This window comes from Mus caroli, unplaced genomic scaffold (assembly GCF_978045245.1).
Source record: "Mus caroli unplaced genomic scaffold, Mus_caroli_1 scaffold_2, whole genome shotgun sequence".
Classification (NCBI taxonomy): domain Eukaryota; kingdom Metazoa; phylum Chordata; class Mammalia; order Rodentia; family Muridae; genus Mus; species Mus caroli.
The window spans coordinates 166,472,458-166,489,112 of record NW_028227257.1 but is presented as its reverse complement, the minus strand read 5'-3'; the positions used below and the strand labels follow the sequence as shown (position 1 = coordinate 166,489,112).

Here is a 16,655-nt window from a genome sequence, read left to right as displayed (position 1 = left end):
TTTTGTTCCCAATTCTAAGAAGGGGCAAAGTGTCCACATTTTGGAGTTTGTTCTTCTTGAGTTTCATGTGTTTTGCAGATTGTATCTTGTATCTTGGTATTCTAAGTCTCTGGGCTAATATTCACTTATCAGTGAGTACATATCATGTGAGTTCTTTTGTGATTGGGTTACCTCACTGAGGATGATGCCCTCCAGGTCCATCCATTTGCCTAGGAATTTCATAAATTCATTCTTTTTAATAGCTGAGTAGTACTCCATTGTGTAAATGTACCACATTTTCTGTATCCATTCCTCTGTTGAGGAACATCTGGGTTCTTTCCAGCTTCTGGCTATTATAAATAAGGCTGCTATGAACACAGTGGAGCATGTGTCCTTCTTACCAGTTGAAATATTTTCTGGATATATTCCCAGGAGAGGTATTGCTGGATCCTCTGGTAGTAGTGTGTCCAATTTTCTGAGGAATCGCCAGACTGATTTCCAGAGTGGTTGTACAAGCTTTCAATCCAACCAAAAATAGACAAGAATTCCTCTTTCTCCACATCCTTGCAAGCGTCTGCTGTGACCTGAGTTTTTGATCTTAGCCATTCTGATTGGTGTGAGGTGGAATCTCAGGGTTGCTTTGATTTGCATTTCCCTGATGATTAAGGATGCTGAACATTTTTTCAGGTGCTTCTCAGCCATTCGGTATTCCTCAGGTGAGAATTCTTTGTCTAGCTCTGAGCCCCATTTTTAATGGGGTTATTTGATTTTCTGGAGTCCACCTTCTTGATTTCTTTAAATATATTGGATATTAGTCCCTTATCTAATTTAGGATAGGTAAAGATCTTTTCCCAATTTGTTGGTGGCCTTTTCGTCTTATTGACAGTGTCTTTTACCTTAAGGAAGCTTTGAATTTTATGAGGTCCCATTTGTTGAATCTCGATCTTACAGCACAATCTATTACTGTTCTATTCAGGAATTTTTCCACTGTGCCAATATCTTCGAGGCTTTTCCCCACTTTCTCCTCTATAAGTTTCACTGTCTCTGGTTTTATGTGGAGTTCCTTGATCCACTTAGATTTGACCTTAGTACAAGGAGATGGGAATGGATCAATTTGCATTCTTCTACATGATAACTGCCAGTTGTGCCAGCACCATTTTTGAAAATGCTGTCTTTTTTTCACTGAATGGTTTTAGTTCCCTTGTCAAAGATCAAGTGATCATAGGTGTGTGGGGTAATTTCTGGGTTTTCAATTCTATTCCATTGGTCTACTTGTCTGTCACTACACCAGTACCATGCAATTTTTAATCACAATTGCTCTGTAGTACAGCTTTAGGTCAGGCATGGTGATTCCACCTGAGGTTCTTTTATCCTTGAGAAGAGTTTTGGCTATCCTAGGTTTTTTGTTATTCCAGATGAATTTGCAGATTGCTCTTTCGAATTCATTGAAGAATTTATTGGAATTTTGATGGGGATTGCATTGAATCTGTAGATTGCTTTTGGCAAGATAGCCATTTTTACTATATTGATCCTGCCGACCCATGAACATGGGAGATCTTTCCATCTTATGAGATCTTCTTTAATTTCTTTCTTTAGAGACATGAAGTACTTATCATGCAGATCTTTCACTTCCTTAGTTAGAGTCACGCCAAGATATTTTATATTTTTTGTGACTATTGTAAAGGATAATGTTTCCCTAATTTCTTTCTCAGCGTTTTTATCCTATGTGTAGAGAAAGGCCATTGACTTATTTGAGTTAATTTTATATCCAGCTGCTTCACTGGAGCTGTTTATCAGGTTTAGGAGTTCTCTGGCCGAATTTTTAGGGACACGTATATATACTATCATATCATCTGCAAAAAGTGATATTTTGAGTTCTTCCTTTCCGAATTGTATCCCTTGATCTCCTTTTGTCGTCGAATTGCTCTGGCTAGGACTTCAAGTACTATGTTGATTAGGTAGGGAGAAAGTTGGGCAGCCTTGTCTAGTCCCTGAATTTACTGGGATTGCTTCCAGCTTCTCACCATTTACTTTGATGTTGGCTACTGGTTTGCTGTAGATTGCTTTTATCATGTTTAGGTATGGGCCTTGAATTCCTGATCTTTCCAAGACTTTTATCATGATTGGGTGTTGGATTTTGTCAAATGGTTTCTCAACATCTAATGATATGATCCATGGCTTTTGTCTTTGAATTTGTTTATATACTGGATTACGTTGATGGATTGCCATATATTAATCCATCCCTGCATCCCTGGAATGAAACCTACTTGGTCAGGATGGATGATTGTTTTGATGTGTTCTTGGATTCGTTTAGTGAGAATTTTATTGAGTATTTTTGCATCGATATTCATAAGGGAAATTGGTCTGAAGTTCTCTATCTTTGTTGAGTCTTTCTGTGGTTTAGGTATCAGAGTAATTGTGGCTTCATAGAATGAATTGGGTACAGTACCTTCTGCTTCTATTTTGTGGAATAGTTTGTGAAGAACTGGGATTAGATCTTCTTTGAAGGTCTGATAGAACTCTGCGCTAAACCCATCTGGTCCTGGGCTTTTTTTGGTTGGGAGACTATTAATGACTGCTTCTATTTCTTTAGGGGATATAGGACTGTTTAGATCATTATCCTGATCCTGATTTAACTTTGGTACCTGGTATCTGTCTAAAAATTTGTCCATTTCATTCAGGTTTTCCAGTTTTGTTGAGAATAGGCTTTTGTAGAAGGATCTGATGGTGTTTTGGATTTCTTCAGGATCTGTTGTTATGTCTCCGTTTTCATTTCTGATTTTGTTAATTAGGAGTTGTCTCTGTGCCCTTTAGTGAATCTGGCTAAATGTTTATCTATCTTGTTAATTTCCTCAAATAACCAGCTCCTTGTTTGGTTGATACTTTGAATACTTCTTCTTGTTTCCACTTGGTTGATTTTGCCCCTAAGCTTGATTATTTCCTGCTGTCTACTCCATTTGGGTGAATTTGCTACCTTTTGTTCTAGAATTTTTAGGTGTGTTGTCAAGCTGCTAATGTGTGCTTTCTCTAGTTTCTTTTTAGGAGGCACTCAGAGCTATGGGTTTTCCTCTTAGAAATGCTTTCATTGTGTTCCATAAGTTTTGGTATGTTGTGGCTTCATTTTCATTAAACTCCAAAAAGTCTTTAATTTCTTTCTTTCTATTCTTTCTATCTTTATTTATATTTAATTTCTTTCTTCCTCGACCAAGGTATCATTGAGAAGAGTTCATTTCCCATGTGAATGTTGGCTTTCCATTATTATGTTGTTATTGAAGATCAGCGTTAGTCCATGGTGATCTGATAGGATGTTTGGGACAATTTCAATATTTTTGTATCTGTTGAGGCCTGTTTTGTGACCAATTATATGTTCAACTTTGGAGAAGGTACCATGAGGTGATGAGAAGAAGGTATATCCTTATGTTTTAAGATAAAATTTTCTGTAGATATCTGTTAGATCCATTTGTTTCATAACATCTGTTAGTTTCACTGTGTCCCTGTTTAGTTTCTGTTTCCTTGTTCCGTCCATCGATGAAAGTGATATGTTGAAGTCTCCCACTATTATTGTGTGAGGTGCAATGTGTGGTTTGAGCTTTTTTTTTTTTTTTTTTTTTTTGGTCCGGAGACAGGGTTTCTCTGTGTAGCCCTGGCTGGAACTCACTCTGTAGACCAGGCTGGCCTCGAACTCAGAAATCCATCTGCCTCTGCCTCCCAAGTGCTGGGACTAAAGGAGTGCACCACCACCGCCTGACCGAGCTTTTTTTTTTTTTTTAAATTTTTAATATTTTTTATTACATATTTTCCTCAATTACATTTCCAATGCTATCCCAAAAGTCCCCCATACCCTCCCCCCAACTTCCCTACCCATCCATTCCCACTTTTTAGCCCTGGCGTTTCCCTGTACTGGGGCATATAAAGTTTGCATGTCCAATGGGCCTTTCTTTCCAGTGATGGCCTTCTAGGCCATCTTTTGATACATATGCAGCTAGAGTCAAGAGTTCTGGGGTACTGGTTAGTTCATAATAATGTTCCACCTATGGGGTTGCAGTTCCCTTTAGCTCCTTGGGTACTTTCTCTAGCTCCTCCATTGGGGGGCCCTGTGATCTATCCAATAGCTGACTGTGAGCATACACTTCTGTGTTTGCTAGGCCCCTGCCTAGTCTCACAAGAGACAGCTATATCAGGGTCCTTTCAGCAAAATCTTGCTAGTGTATGCAATGGTATCATCGTTTGGAGGCTAATTAGGGGATGGATCCCTGGATATGGCAGTCTCTAGATGTTCCATCCTTTTGTCTCAGCTCCAAACTTTGTCTCTGTAACTCCTTCCATGGGTGATTGCTTCCAATCTAAGAAGGGGCAAAGTGTCCACACTTTGGTCTTGTTCTTCTTCATTTTCATGTGTAGTAAATTGTATCTTATATCTTGGATATCCTATGTTTTGGGCTAATATCCACTTATCAGTGAGTACATATTGTGTGAGTTCCTTTGTGATTGTGTTACCTCATTCAGGATGATGCCCTCCAGGTCCATCCATTTGCCTAGGAATTTCATAAATTCATTCTTTTTAATAGCTGAGTAGTACTCCATTGTGTAAATGTACCACATTTTCTGTATCCATTCCTCTGTTGAGGGGCATCTGGTTTGTTTCCAGCTTCTGGCTATTATAAATAAGGCTGCTATGAACATAGTGGAGCATGTGTCCTTCTTACCGGTTGGGACATCTTCTGGATATATGCCCAGGAGAGGTATTGCTGGATCCTCCGGTAGTACTACGTCCAATTTTCTAAGGAACTGCCAGTCTGATTTCCAGAGTGGTTGTGTTTCCACGATCTGTCTATTGATGAAAGTGGTGTGTTGAAGTCTCCCACTATTATTGTGTGAGGTGCAATGTGTGCTTTGAGTTTTACTAAAGTTTCTGTAATGAATGTGGCTGCCCTTGCATTTGGAGCACAGATATTCAGAATTGAAAATTCGTCTTGGAAGATTTTACCTTTGATGAGTATGAAGTGTCCCTCCTTGTCTTTTTTGATAACTTTTGGTTGGAAGTCGATTTTATTCGATATTAGAATGGCTACTCCAGCTTGTTTCTTTAGACCATTTGCTTGGAAATTGTTTTCCAGCCTTTCATTCTGAGGTAGTGTCTGTCTTTTTCCCTGAGATGTGTTTCCTGTAAGCAGCAAAATGTTGGGTCCTGTTTGTGTAGCCAGTCTCTTAGTCTATGTCTTTTTATTGGTGAATTGAGTCCATTGATGTTAAGAGATATTAAGGAAAAGTAATTGTTGCTTCCTATTATTTTTGTTGTTAGAGTTGGCATTCTGTTCTTGTGACTGTCTTGTTGAAGGATTACTTTCTTGCTTTTTCTAGGGCATGGTTTCCGTCCTTGTATTGTTTTTTTTTGTTTGTTTGTTTGTTTGTTTAGGTTTTTTTCTGTTATTGTCCTTTGAAGGCCTGGATTCTTGGAAAGATAATGTGTGAATTTAGTTTTGTCATGGAATACTTTGGTTCCTCCATCTATGGTAATTGAAAGTTTGGTTGGGTATAGTAGCCTGGGCTGCCATTTGTGTTCTTTTAGTTTCTGTATAACATCTGTCCAGGATCTTCTGGCTTTCATAGTCTCTTGTGAAAAGTTGGTGTAATTCTGCTAGGCCTCCCTTTATATGTTACTTGATTCTTTTCCCTTACTGCTTTTAATATTCAATCTTTATTTAGTGCATTTGTTGTTCTGATTATTATGTGTTGGGAAGAATTTCTTATCTTGTCCAGTCTATTTGGAGTTCTGTAGGCTTCTTGTATGTTCATGGGCATCTCTTTCTTTAGGTTTGGGAAGTTTTCTTCCATAATTTTGTTGAAGATATTTGCTGGCCCTTTAATTTGAAAATCTTCATTCTCATCTCCTCCTATTATCTGTAGGTTGGTCTTCTCTTGTGTCCTGGATTTCCTTGATGTTTTGAGTTAGGAACTTTTTGCATTTTGCATTTTCTTTGATTGTTGTGCCCATGTTCTCTATGGAATCTTCTGAACCTGAGATTCTTTCTTCCATCTCTTGTATTCTGTTGCTGATGCTCACTCACATCTATGGTTCCAGATTTCTTCCCTAGGGTTTCTATCTCCAGCGTTGCCTCACTTTGGGTTTTCTTTATTGTGTCTACTTCCCTTTTATGGTCTAGTATGGTTTTGTTCATTTCCATCATCTGTTTGGATGTGTTTTCCTGTTTTTCTTTAAGGACTTCTACCTGTTTGGTTGTGTTTTCCTGGTTTTCTTTAAGGACTTGTAAGTCTTTAGCAGTGTTCTCCTGTATTTCTTTAAGTGAGTTATTAAAGTCCTTATTGATGTCATCTACCATCATCATGAGATGTGCTTTTAATTCCGGGTCTAGCTTTTCAGGTGTGTTTGGGTGCCCAGGACTGGTCGAGGTGGGAGTCCTGCGTTCTGATGATGGTGAGTGGTCTTGGTTTCTGTTAGTAAGATTCTCATGTTTGCCTTTCACCATCTGGTAATCTCTGGAGTTAGTTGTTATATTTGTCTCTGGTTAGAGATTGTTCCTCTTGTGATTCTGTTAGCCTCTATCAGTAGACATGGGAGACTAGCTCTCTCCTCTGGGTTTCAGTGGTCAGAGCACTCTCTGTAGGCAAGCTCTCATCTTGCAGGGAAGGTGCACAGATATCTGGCTTTTAGACCTGCTTCCTTGCAGTAGATGAAGGCCTGAAACAGAACCCGTCCCAGGAGCTGTGTAGCTTTGGCCTGTCATAGAAGCTGTTGGCTTCTGTATTCCACACTCTCACCTGTGCAGACTAGTCTCGGAGGGATCTGGGAACCAAGATGGCTCCTCCAGGTGCTCTGGCAAAGCCCTTCAGGGCAGGGCAGACACCTCTCCTCTGGCATGGAAGGTGCCTGGGTGTCTGGAGCCTGAAACGGGGTCTGTCTCAGAAACTGTCCTCTAGGGACCTTGGGGGTGTCTGCTGACTCTGCACCCACGTGACTCAGTGCTGGCACTGACCGGAAAGGACTTGTGACCCTGGTCAGGCCGGGTTTTCTGCTTCCCTAATGCTGTCTCAGGTCCAGCTTGATTGGATTGGAACAGAAGTTGTGTTCCACTCATTGGTGTTCCTAAGATCACGTGGAGAGTCCTCTAGGGGACCTTGGGGGTGTCTGCTGACTCTGCGCCCAAGGTGACCCGGTGCTGGCACCAACTGGAAGGGTAGCTTTTGTTCTTATGCTTGCCTCCTGCCATCTGATTATCTCAAGTGCCCCTTGCCCTCAATATATCTGATTGGAACCCATCCTTCTTGTAATCCCATTTGAGTCAGAACTCCTCAGAGTCCAGCTTTCTCTATGATCCTGTGATTTCGTGATTCTGTGATCCTGAGTTTCTGGATGTGTCAGTAGTCAAGCTTCCTCTGAGACCCTGAGTTCCTGGTGTGACCAAGCTCCTGTTTTCCTGGGATCCTGGAATCCTAAGATCCTGGGCATGTTAAAGTACCTGGATGTGGTACTTCCTCTGGGGACTGTGGGGATGTCTGCTGTGTTCAAAACCAAGGTAGACCAGTGCTGACCAGAAGGAACTGGGGCTGCTGGTCAAACGGGTCTCTTGTGTCCCTGCTCCTGCTAGCCCCAGGCACTCCCATTTTTGTTGGAATAAATGTTGTGTTCCACTCATCAGTGATCCTAAGATCCTGGGTGTGCTAGGGCACCTAGGAGGTAGAGAGTCCTCTGGGGACCATGGGACCATCTGCCGAGTTGGCACCCAAGGTGGCCTGGAGCTTGTACCAACCAGAAGGCAGAGATAGTTTTAAATCAAGTTTTTAGTGGTGGATATAATGTAACTTTATGCAGCTAAGAGGAATTCATGATCCACACTGGGGTGGGACTTTCTAGTCATATGACTGTTTTGAGGTCACTCATATTCCTTAAGTGCTTATAAGGAAGCACAATAAGCACATTGGTTTACTAAGCTGGACTTGGGTGGAATGGCTATTTTAAATGTGCCCTCTTTACAAGTCAGAGTAAAAACTGTAAGCACAGAGAATGTGGACCAGAACTTGAACTATATACAGTTCAATCTCTGAAATTAAAATCATAACTCAAGTACATGGTGATTTCAAAATCTCACAAAGTTGAAAACTTTGAATCTGCTAGTTGTATTTTGTGTCTGTTTTTTGACTCTGTGTATGGGCAAAATTCTTTTACTGACTGGCAAATCAATAAGAGAGCATTGTGGCATAGAGAAAGGCATATGACATTGGGTTACCTTGGGATTTTCCTCTCTAACCACTTATAGACTGAGAGATGAGGCCATCCCAGGACAGCCTTCAGAAGACATGCCAAATTAGGTCAAGAAGAAACTTTACTTTTGTCTTTAGTCAAGGCTTATGTAGCTTAAAGAGTTTAAATGAACCACAGGCTTGATGAGAGGCATTCAGTCTTCTATAGAGGATATGGCTTCTCTCTACTCATGCATAATACAAAAGTATGTCCTGCTCATAGTCCTTGCTCTACTTTGTATGGTGTGTATGTAAGGTGGCAGGTCAGATATGTATCTGGAGTGTTCAAATGTCTTTTAAATGTCAATGTAACTCTTTAGATATTTCAAATGTCAACCCAATGTCACCGTTACTCATTCTTTATTAATCATATTTCAATTCAACATAGAAAGGCCCAGAAGATTCACAGACAACTGAGCTACCCATATGCAATGTGCCAGCCTCCAACAGAAACTGTGAGTACCAATTTTACACAGTTAAAAGTTAAATGATAAGATCTAGAGAGATTGCTCAGGGTTTAAGAGCATCTGACTGCTCTTCCAGAGCTTTGGAGTTCATTCCCAGCAATCACATGGTGGCTCACAACCATCTATAATGGAATATGATCGCCACTTCTGGTATACAGAAGACAGAGCACTTTTATACATAAAATACATAAATAAGTATTTAGAAATTGAATATAAAAAGTGATACAGAAAAATGTTGTATCTGTTTTTAAACAAATATGTCAAAAAGAAATGAGATTGTCTAATACATGAAAAGCTTTTGAATAAAATCTTCAGGGAGCACCATTTCTTTTCTGCATCCCAAGAACATCACATACTAATATGAACTTTATTCCATTTAAACTTTTACACTGTTCTAGACCTTTAATTCACTATTACTTATGTAGGCATGATTCCATTTTTATTTATTTTCTTCCTTGTTTGTCTCACTTGTTACACTGTTACCTATAGGCTTATATTTTTCAAAGCATACTTTAATAACTATACTTAAATGCTTTAACATCCTTTCTAGCCTACCACCACCAGAGGTAGTAGAAAGGAAAGGTTAATAGGGCAAAGGAGGATGTGGACCTGTTTAGAAATAGTTCTTTGGGGGTACATTCAATCTGTGTTGTCAGAATATCAGCAATTCATTTCACATGAATCGGCAGTGGCAGCTCAATCCACTCATAAACATCATTCACAAATCAGAAATGGCAGGTTGATCTAAAAGAAATTGTGAGGCTGTGCCAATCAGCCTGAGTCCGTGGAAACCACAAGAAGCTGCCAGAACACTACCAGAAGTTGTTTGGTGAATTTTTATCTGTGGAGTCATAACCAATAATGATCAGGCAAACAGTGGCAAGGCGAACCAATACCACACAGCATCAGCCACTTTCTGTGGGTTATATTTATATCCTTTCCAAACATCATGTGTTCTCTGAAGTGTCTGCTCTAGCAAAACATCTCACACCATTTTTCAGGCAGTTTCCAGAAAAATGCCACATGTTTTCTCTTGGCAAAACATTCTTCCTCATGTCTGCTTTAGTAAAACCATCCTCTCAGAAGACAGTTTCCAGAAAAACATCACATGACACAACTGAGACTCCAAAGAAGCAAGAAATATCCACTTTGTTCCCTGACATAGCAACATTCCAAACAGCAATTTACATTCATATCTTATCCTACTACTCATTTATTTCTCTGATGGTGAACTGTCAATCTATATTTCTTTGCTTTCCACACTTAATTTATTTCTATTGCTGGGATGAGGATTTTTGAGGCAGGATCTTAGTTTCTATTCAGATTTGCCTGAAACTCACTATTTAGACAAGGTTGACCTGTCATTCATGGCTCCTGTCTTGCCTCTGCTTCCTAAGTCTTAGGCACACAGGCTGCAGCCATCCTGCATGGTTTGTTTCTATTATTTCTGAATTTAATTTATGTGCTTTCTCATCTCACTCTTCATTGCTTACGTTTCTAGATAATTCTTTGAAGTTCTGTTTGTGTTTGGTGTGATTTTCATCACTTTCTCTTCTACCAGCAATTTTCTTATTTATGTTACCGTTTTGTAACAAATATAATGTTTGAATGCTAATCAATCATGATTAGCTACTCCAATTCTACTGCAATAAATTAGTGATCAACTATAAAGGTTATCATGGAATGGGCACCTCCTGTATGCCAGGCACTGTGGGATCCATACATTTGGGATGGATTTTCTCACTCAATTCTCCAATAGCACAATAAGATGAGAGTAAGTATTCTTAAGTTATTCAAATGAATAAACTGTTTGTTGGTGAGGCCACACAAATAGTGAGTTCTGGCATAGAGGAACAGAGGAAATGTTAGTCTATCAAAATTTCCTTGTGATTGTTCCTGCACATGCTGATGGATTCTCTCAATTCTGTTATTCATTAGTGATGTACTTTGGGGAGCCGGGGCTGCAGCTCAGTGCTAGAACATTTGTCTGGCCCTGGAATTGATCATCAGCATGAACAAAATAGTCTAAAAATGTGTTGTTCTTGAGGTCTTGTATATATACTGTAGAACAGAACAAGCATGTTCATTGTCTGTAGTTTGCCATGTAGCTTGGAATGCGAATACTAATAAGCATAATAATATATTAATACTACATATGTTATCATGATAATAATTGTTCTGTTTTTAGCAATATTAGTCATAGAATTTACTAATATTATTCAGAATATGTAATTTCATATTCTGTTCCATTCTGCTTTCAGGATGTCATTTAATTCTTTGTAATAATATTTAAATTTTCTGTATGTGATTATTTTGTCTGCATGTATGTTTGTGCTCCATATGTGTGCTCAGTACCATTAGTAGGCAAAGGAAGGAGTCAGAGCTCCTGAAACTGGAGTTAAAGACGATTGTGAGTCTCCATGTAGGTGCTGGACATCAAATGTGGGTCCTCTCTAAGAGCAGATAGTGTACTTACCTACCAAGTCATCTCTCTGGTTTAAAGATATTACTTAGTTCTTGTATAATTTTTAGTTCCAGTATAAATTTGCAATGTTTGGCACATAGTGGTCTATGCCAGACTTTCTTGTTTTGTTTTTTTTTTCTTTGAAATAAAGGAAAGGAGAAAGGATATGCCAAATCTAATTAGGAGAAGAGTGTGGAAACCACACCAAGGAGCAACAAACATTGCTTGCAAATAATCTTCTTACTACAGGTATCAAGCTTGGCATATAGAAAGAACAGTGAGCAAATCTAAATTAAAACATGCAGCTGCCATTTGCCTGGAAAACACTGAGTTAGCTATGACTCTGTGATTACGTGTCTCATATTACCTCATTGGTAGGACTCAACTTGTATTTCAAAAGACAAGATGTGAAAATCCTATCCATGGTCTGATTTAAATAAACAAAACCCCAAATCAGATTAGTTCTAGCCCATGCTTCATGGAGGAAAATCTCAGATAGTTCAGACATGCGTGACTCTGGAGACTGCCAGCCATGTTAACAAAGGCTTAATATTAGAGTTATTTTGGTATCAAGTTTATTAAATTGCCAGCAAATGCTTATCTTCTCCTAAATGCTTAAATGACCTTGCTGAATATGCACAGATACACAGTTCTTTATGGATTACATGTAAATGTGTGTATTTACCTGTGTCTTCTTATCTATCCATATTGTGGCATTTAGAAGCCTTTAATCAGAGATAAAGTGATAGACAATGAAAATAAGCCATAGAGTCTCCTAGAAAGGGCTAGATCTCTGAAGCTGTTGCATTTGACTGTTTCCTATCAGTAATTGTATCAAAACTGCCCTGTAGGCATAAGGAAAATACTTTTTTTTTCAGGCAGCTGTTTTATAAATGTATCACTTTAAATTAAATTACTTTATAAAAATAAACTTTCTTTTGAAAATTGGCAGGAGCAGCTAAGTGATGTCATGGTGTTATATCCTGTGTGTTTATGATTAATTACTTCCGGAGCTCTTTCCAGTTTTAACAAAGAATTAAATGAGTTAGTAAACCCTGAAGAGGTGTGTGTTATATCTTTTCCTTTTTCAGACTGAAGATTAACCCTAGTCCTTCATATACGCCAGATAAGAGCTTTACCACAGTACTATACCCTGCTACATTAATTCAATTCAATTCTTTGTTTGTTTGTTTTTGATACAGGGCTTCTCTATGTAACAACTTTTACTGTCTTACAACTCACTCTGTAGACTAGACTGCCTCTTCCTCCTGAGTGCTAGGAACAAAGTGAACTCCAGTATGCCTGCCCAGCTCAATTCTTAATATTTGCAAACAAGTATGAACTTTGGGAGTAAATTTCATAGGAAATCTTTATAACATAGTAGATGTAGCTATCTCTTGCTTGAACATACTAACTATGTCATCACTTAGTGAAATATACAGTGTACCAAATTATATTACTATTACAAAATACCAATTCATGTTGGTGTATAGTACCTCTTACTCTTACGACATAAATAGTTAATGAATGAGAAAGTAGTCCTCTTTCTAAGTAAGTAAAATTATTTGGAAAATATACCTGGTTCCAATAGTGACAATCGCTACTCTGAACACCTCATTAACAGCTCATTTGAAGCTGAACTCTTAGACTGTGGTAACTGGAAAATGTCTTGTCTCATTAACTGAAATAACCCAGGTATTCTCACTGTCAGAACAAGTGTTATTCTCAACGTCGTTTTTGTTAGTTGTTCAAATCTATAATTGGGTTGCAATACGCAATCGGGATTTCTTTCTTTCTTTTTTAAAATAGGAATTCTTTCTATTAAAACCCAATTATAATCCATGTATTTTTATCAACTACTAAGCAGATAGCTTGTACAATATAATATAATATAAACAAATAAATATATGTAAACAAAATGTCTCCTTTATTTTGTTCTGTATATAACTGTGCTGGTAACTGAAGGGTATTTTACAGCAAGACAAGCACAGTGAGTAATGGTTACAAAGATAACTTGGGAGACAAAGAGTCAATTATGGTTCTGTTTTGGACACATTTGGGCAGTGAACAAGGCAGTTTAGAAGGGCCATTAACTCAGTCACATTAGGTAATACAAAGATTCCATGATGACAGGAAGTACACTGAGAAGACTGGTAGAAGACCATCAGGTTCAGAGCAGCAGCTCTAGGTGGGCAGCAGCATGCAAATGATCTCCAACAGGGAATTTTATATTCAACATACTAACACTTCTGTGCTATAACAAATTTCTATGTGTGGGTAATAGAGATGATTCTAGTGTCTGAACCCAAAGGACCAAAGCCAAGGTTAGGGTGAGGAATGGGCCCACTCTTTATCTCACTGATAGCATCTTCCCACTGAGCCCTTTCATGGTGAGCAGGGTAAGGCAGTAGCTCCAACTCATCACCTAACTTCTACAAGGCTTTACTTCCTCTGTAGCATCACATCCAAAGGTCATCAGCATCCTGCACACAGCACAGTTCTTAAATGATGTTAAAATGCCTTACATAGACCATGGTGGAAAAGATATTAGTAGCTTCTCACAAGTTTGCAGCACTGCTTTCGATTTCATCTTTAGCATAATATTAGCTACTTTTCTATTGCTGTCATGAAACACCATGACCAAGGCAACTCAAAAAAGAAAGCATTTAGTTGTGCTTATTGCTTCAGAGGGATAGAGTCCATGATGGTGGAAGAAAAGCATAAAGGCAGGAACAGCAGAAAGATCATATATCAAACCACGGGTAGAAGGTAAAGAGGCAATCAGGATAAAGCAAGCCTTTGAAACTCCGAAGCCTGCCCCCAGTAATACTTCCTCCATTAGAGTTACAACTCCCAATCCTTACCAAACAGTTTCACCAGTTGAGTCCAAGTATTCAAACATATGAACCTATGGGGGTCCAGTCTAATTCAAGTCACCATTGCTTAGCTCAATAAAATGAAGTATTCAAATGTCAGCACATAATTTATTTTTATACTTGGTCAAGGCAGTTAAAAAAATAGTGACTTTCATTTTTTTGCTGGGTACCACAGTTTATTTCCAGTTCTGCCTTATCATTAAAGCAGAGACTAGTAGGACTGCTAATGAGGTCTGAGATGAGAATGTTAGAAGAGAGGAGACAGGTGTTTGGATATGAGGGAACAGTGACATCACTGCTACTTCATTTACACTTCTCACTTCTTCCTCTGGTTCTATAGGCAAAACCATCAGCTTATTGGCCATTATGATCCTGGTTGGAGATAGCCTGCACAATTTTGCAGATGGCCTAGTAATAGGCACAGCCTTCTCCTCTTCATTGGAGTCAGGAGTGACCACAACAATTGCTATTTTGTGTCATGAAATTCCACATGAAATGGGTAAGTGTTTCTGTTTCTTGGGGGAGTCCTAGTCCATCCCCACCAATAGTTTGCTTGGATTCTTCTCCAGACTCATAATAAAAAAAATGGTAATCTTATTTTTCAATCACTTCTCATTTTTTATTTATTTAAACCATAAGCAAAACAAAACAAAAGATATCAAACTAAAATGAAAACATGTACCCTGAGATAAAGCTCAAATACACTCTTTGTCTTCTTTCCCAGGGTTAGGAATTATGCCCCAGGGATTCAAGCTGATTCAGTATAGGAAAGAGGCACTCAGAGAAGTCATTCTAAAGAACTTTGGGACCTGAGCAGCTGGGGCGCAGGGTCTGCTGACACTCGCCAACTGCCCACAACACCCGCCACAGGATCTTAAGACTTCTGGTGAGGGGAGCACAGCTTCTGCTCCAATCCAATTGCGCGGGACCTGAGACTGCATTAGTTAGGGAAGCAGAAACCAGCCTGAGTAGGGCCACAGGCCTCACCCGGCCGGATCAGCGCCAGGGTAGCGGGAGCGCAGGGTTGCCTGACACCCGCCAGCTACCCACGACCCCCGCCGCAGGATTTTGGGACTGCTGGTGAGTGGAACACAGCTTCTGCTCCAGTCCAATCACGCGGGACCTGAGACTGCTCTGGTTGGGGAGAGAGAAATCCGGCCCACACAGGGCCACAAGCCTCTTCCGGTCAGAAAAGCACCTGAGCAGCTGGGGCGCAGGGTCTGCTGACACTCGCCAACTGCCCACAACACCCGCCACAGGATCTTAAGACTTCTGGTGAGGGGAGCACAGCTTCTGCTCCAATCCAATTGCGCGGGACCTGAGACTGCATTAGTTAGGGAAGCAGAAACCAGCCTGAGTAGGGCCACAGGCCTCACCCGGCCGGATCAGCGCCAGGGTAGCGGGAGCGCAGGGTTGCCTGACACCCGCCAGCTACCCACAACCCCCGCCGCAGGATTTTGGGACTGCTGGTGAGTGGAATACAGCTTCTGCTCCAGTCCAATCACGCGGGACCTGAGACTGCTCTGGTTGGGGAGAGAGAAATCCGGCCCACACAGGGCCACAAGCCTCTTCCGGTCAGAAAAGCACCTGAGCAGCTGGGGCGCAGGGTCTGCTGACACTCGCCAACTGCCCACAACACCCGCCACAGGATCTTAAGACTTCTGGTGAGGGGAGCACAGCTTCTGCTCCAATCCAATTGCGCGGGACCTGAGACTGCATTAGTTAGGGAAGCAGAAACCAGCCTGAGTAGGGCCACAGGCCTCACCCGGCCGGATCAGCGCCAGGGTAGCGGGAGCGCAGGGTTGTCTGACACCCGCCAGCTACCCACGACCCCCGCCGCAGGATTTTGGGACTGCTGGTGAGTGGAACAAAGCTTCTGCTCCAATCTTTAAATAGTGACAACGATAACAACTAACCCCAGAGATTACCAGATGGCGAAAGGTAAACGTAATAATCTTACTAACAGAAACCAAGACCAGTCACCATCATCAGAACCCAGCACCCCCACTTCACCCAGTCCAGGGCACCCCAACACACCGGAAAAGCTAGACACGGATTTAAAAGCATATCTCCTGATGATGATAGAGGACTTCAAGAAGGACGTTAATAACACACTTAAAGAAATGCAGGAGAACACTGCTAAAAAGGAAGAAGACAATAAAGAGGAAGCACAAAAATCCCTTAAAGAATTGCAGGAGAACACTGCTAAAGAGTTACAAATCCTTAAAGAAAAACATGATAACATAATCAAACAGGTAGAAGTCCTTACAGAAAAACAGGAAAACACATCCAAACAGATGATGGAAATGAACAAAACCATACTAGACCTAAAAAGGGAAGTAGACACAATAAAGAAAACCCAAAATGAGGCAACACTGGAGATAGAAACCCTAGGAAAGAAATCTGGAACCATAGATGCAAGCATCAGCAACAGAATACAAGAGATGGAAGAGAGAATCTCAGGTGCAGAAGATTCCATAGAGAACATCGGCACAACAATCAAGGAAAATGGAAAATGCAAAAAGATCCTAACTCAAAACATCCAAGAAATACAGGACATAATGAGAAGACCAAACCTACGGATAATAGGAGTGGATGAGAATGAAGATT

At 40.2% G+C, this 16,655-nt stretch overlaps 1 protein-coding gene across 3 annotated transcripts in view; it reads left to right on the top strand.

Annotated features, from left to right (window-relative positions):
• The window catches only part of Slc39a12 (solute carrier family 39 member 12), a 119,662-nt gene that overhangs the window by 57,028 nt on the left and 45,979 nt on the right, over positions 1–16,655 (top strand). For all 3 annotated transcript variants that reach the window (XM_021156381.2, XM_029469888.2, XM_029469894.2), the window contains exons 10-11: positions 8,627–8,693; positions 14,386–14,544. In XM_021156381.2, the coding sequence (XP_021012040.1) occupies positions 8,627–8,693; positions 14,386–14,544 (226 nt within the window). The remainder of the gene's footprint in view (positions 1–8,626; positions 8,694–14,385; positions 14,545–16,655) is intronic.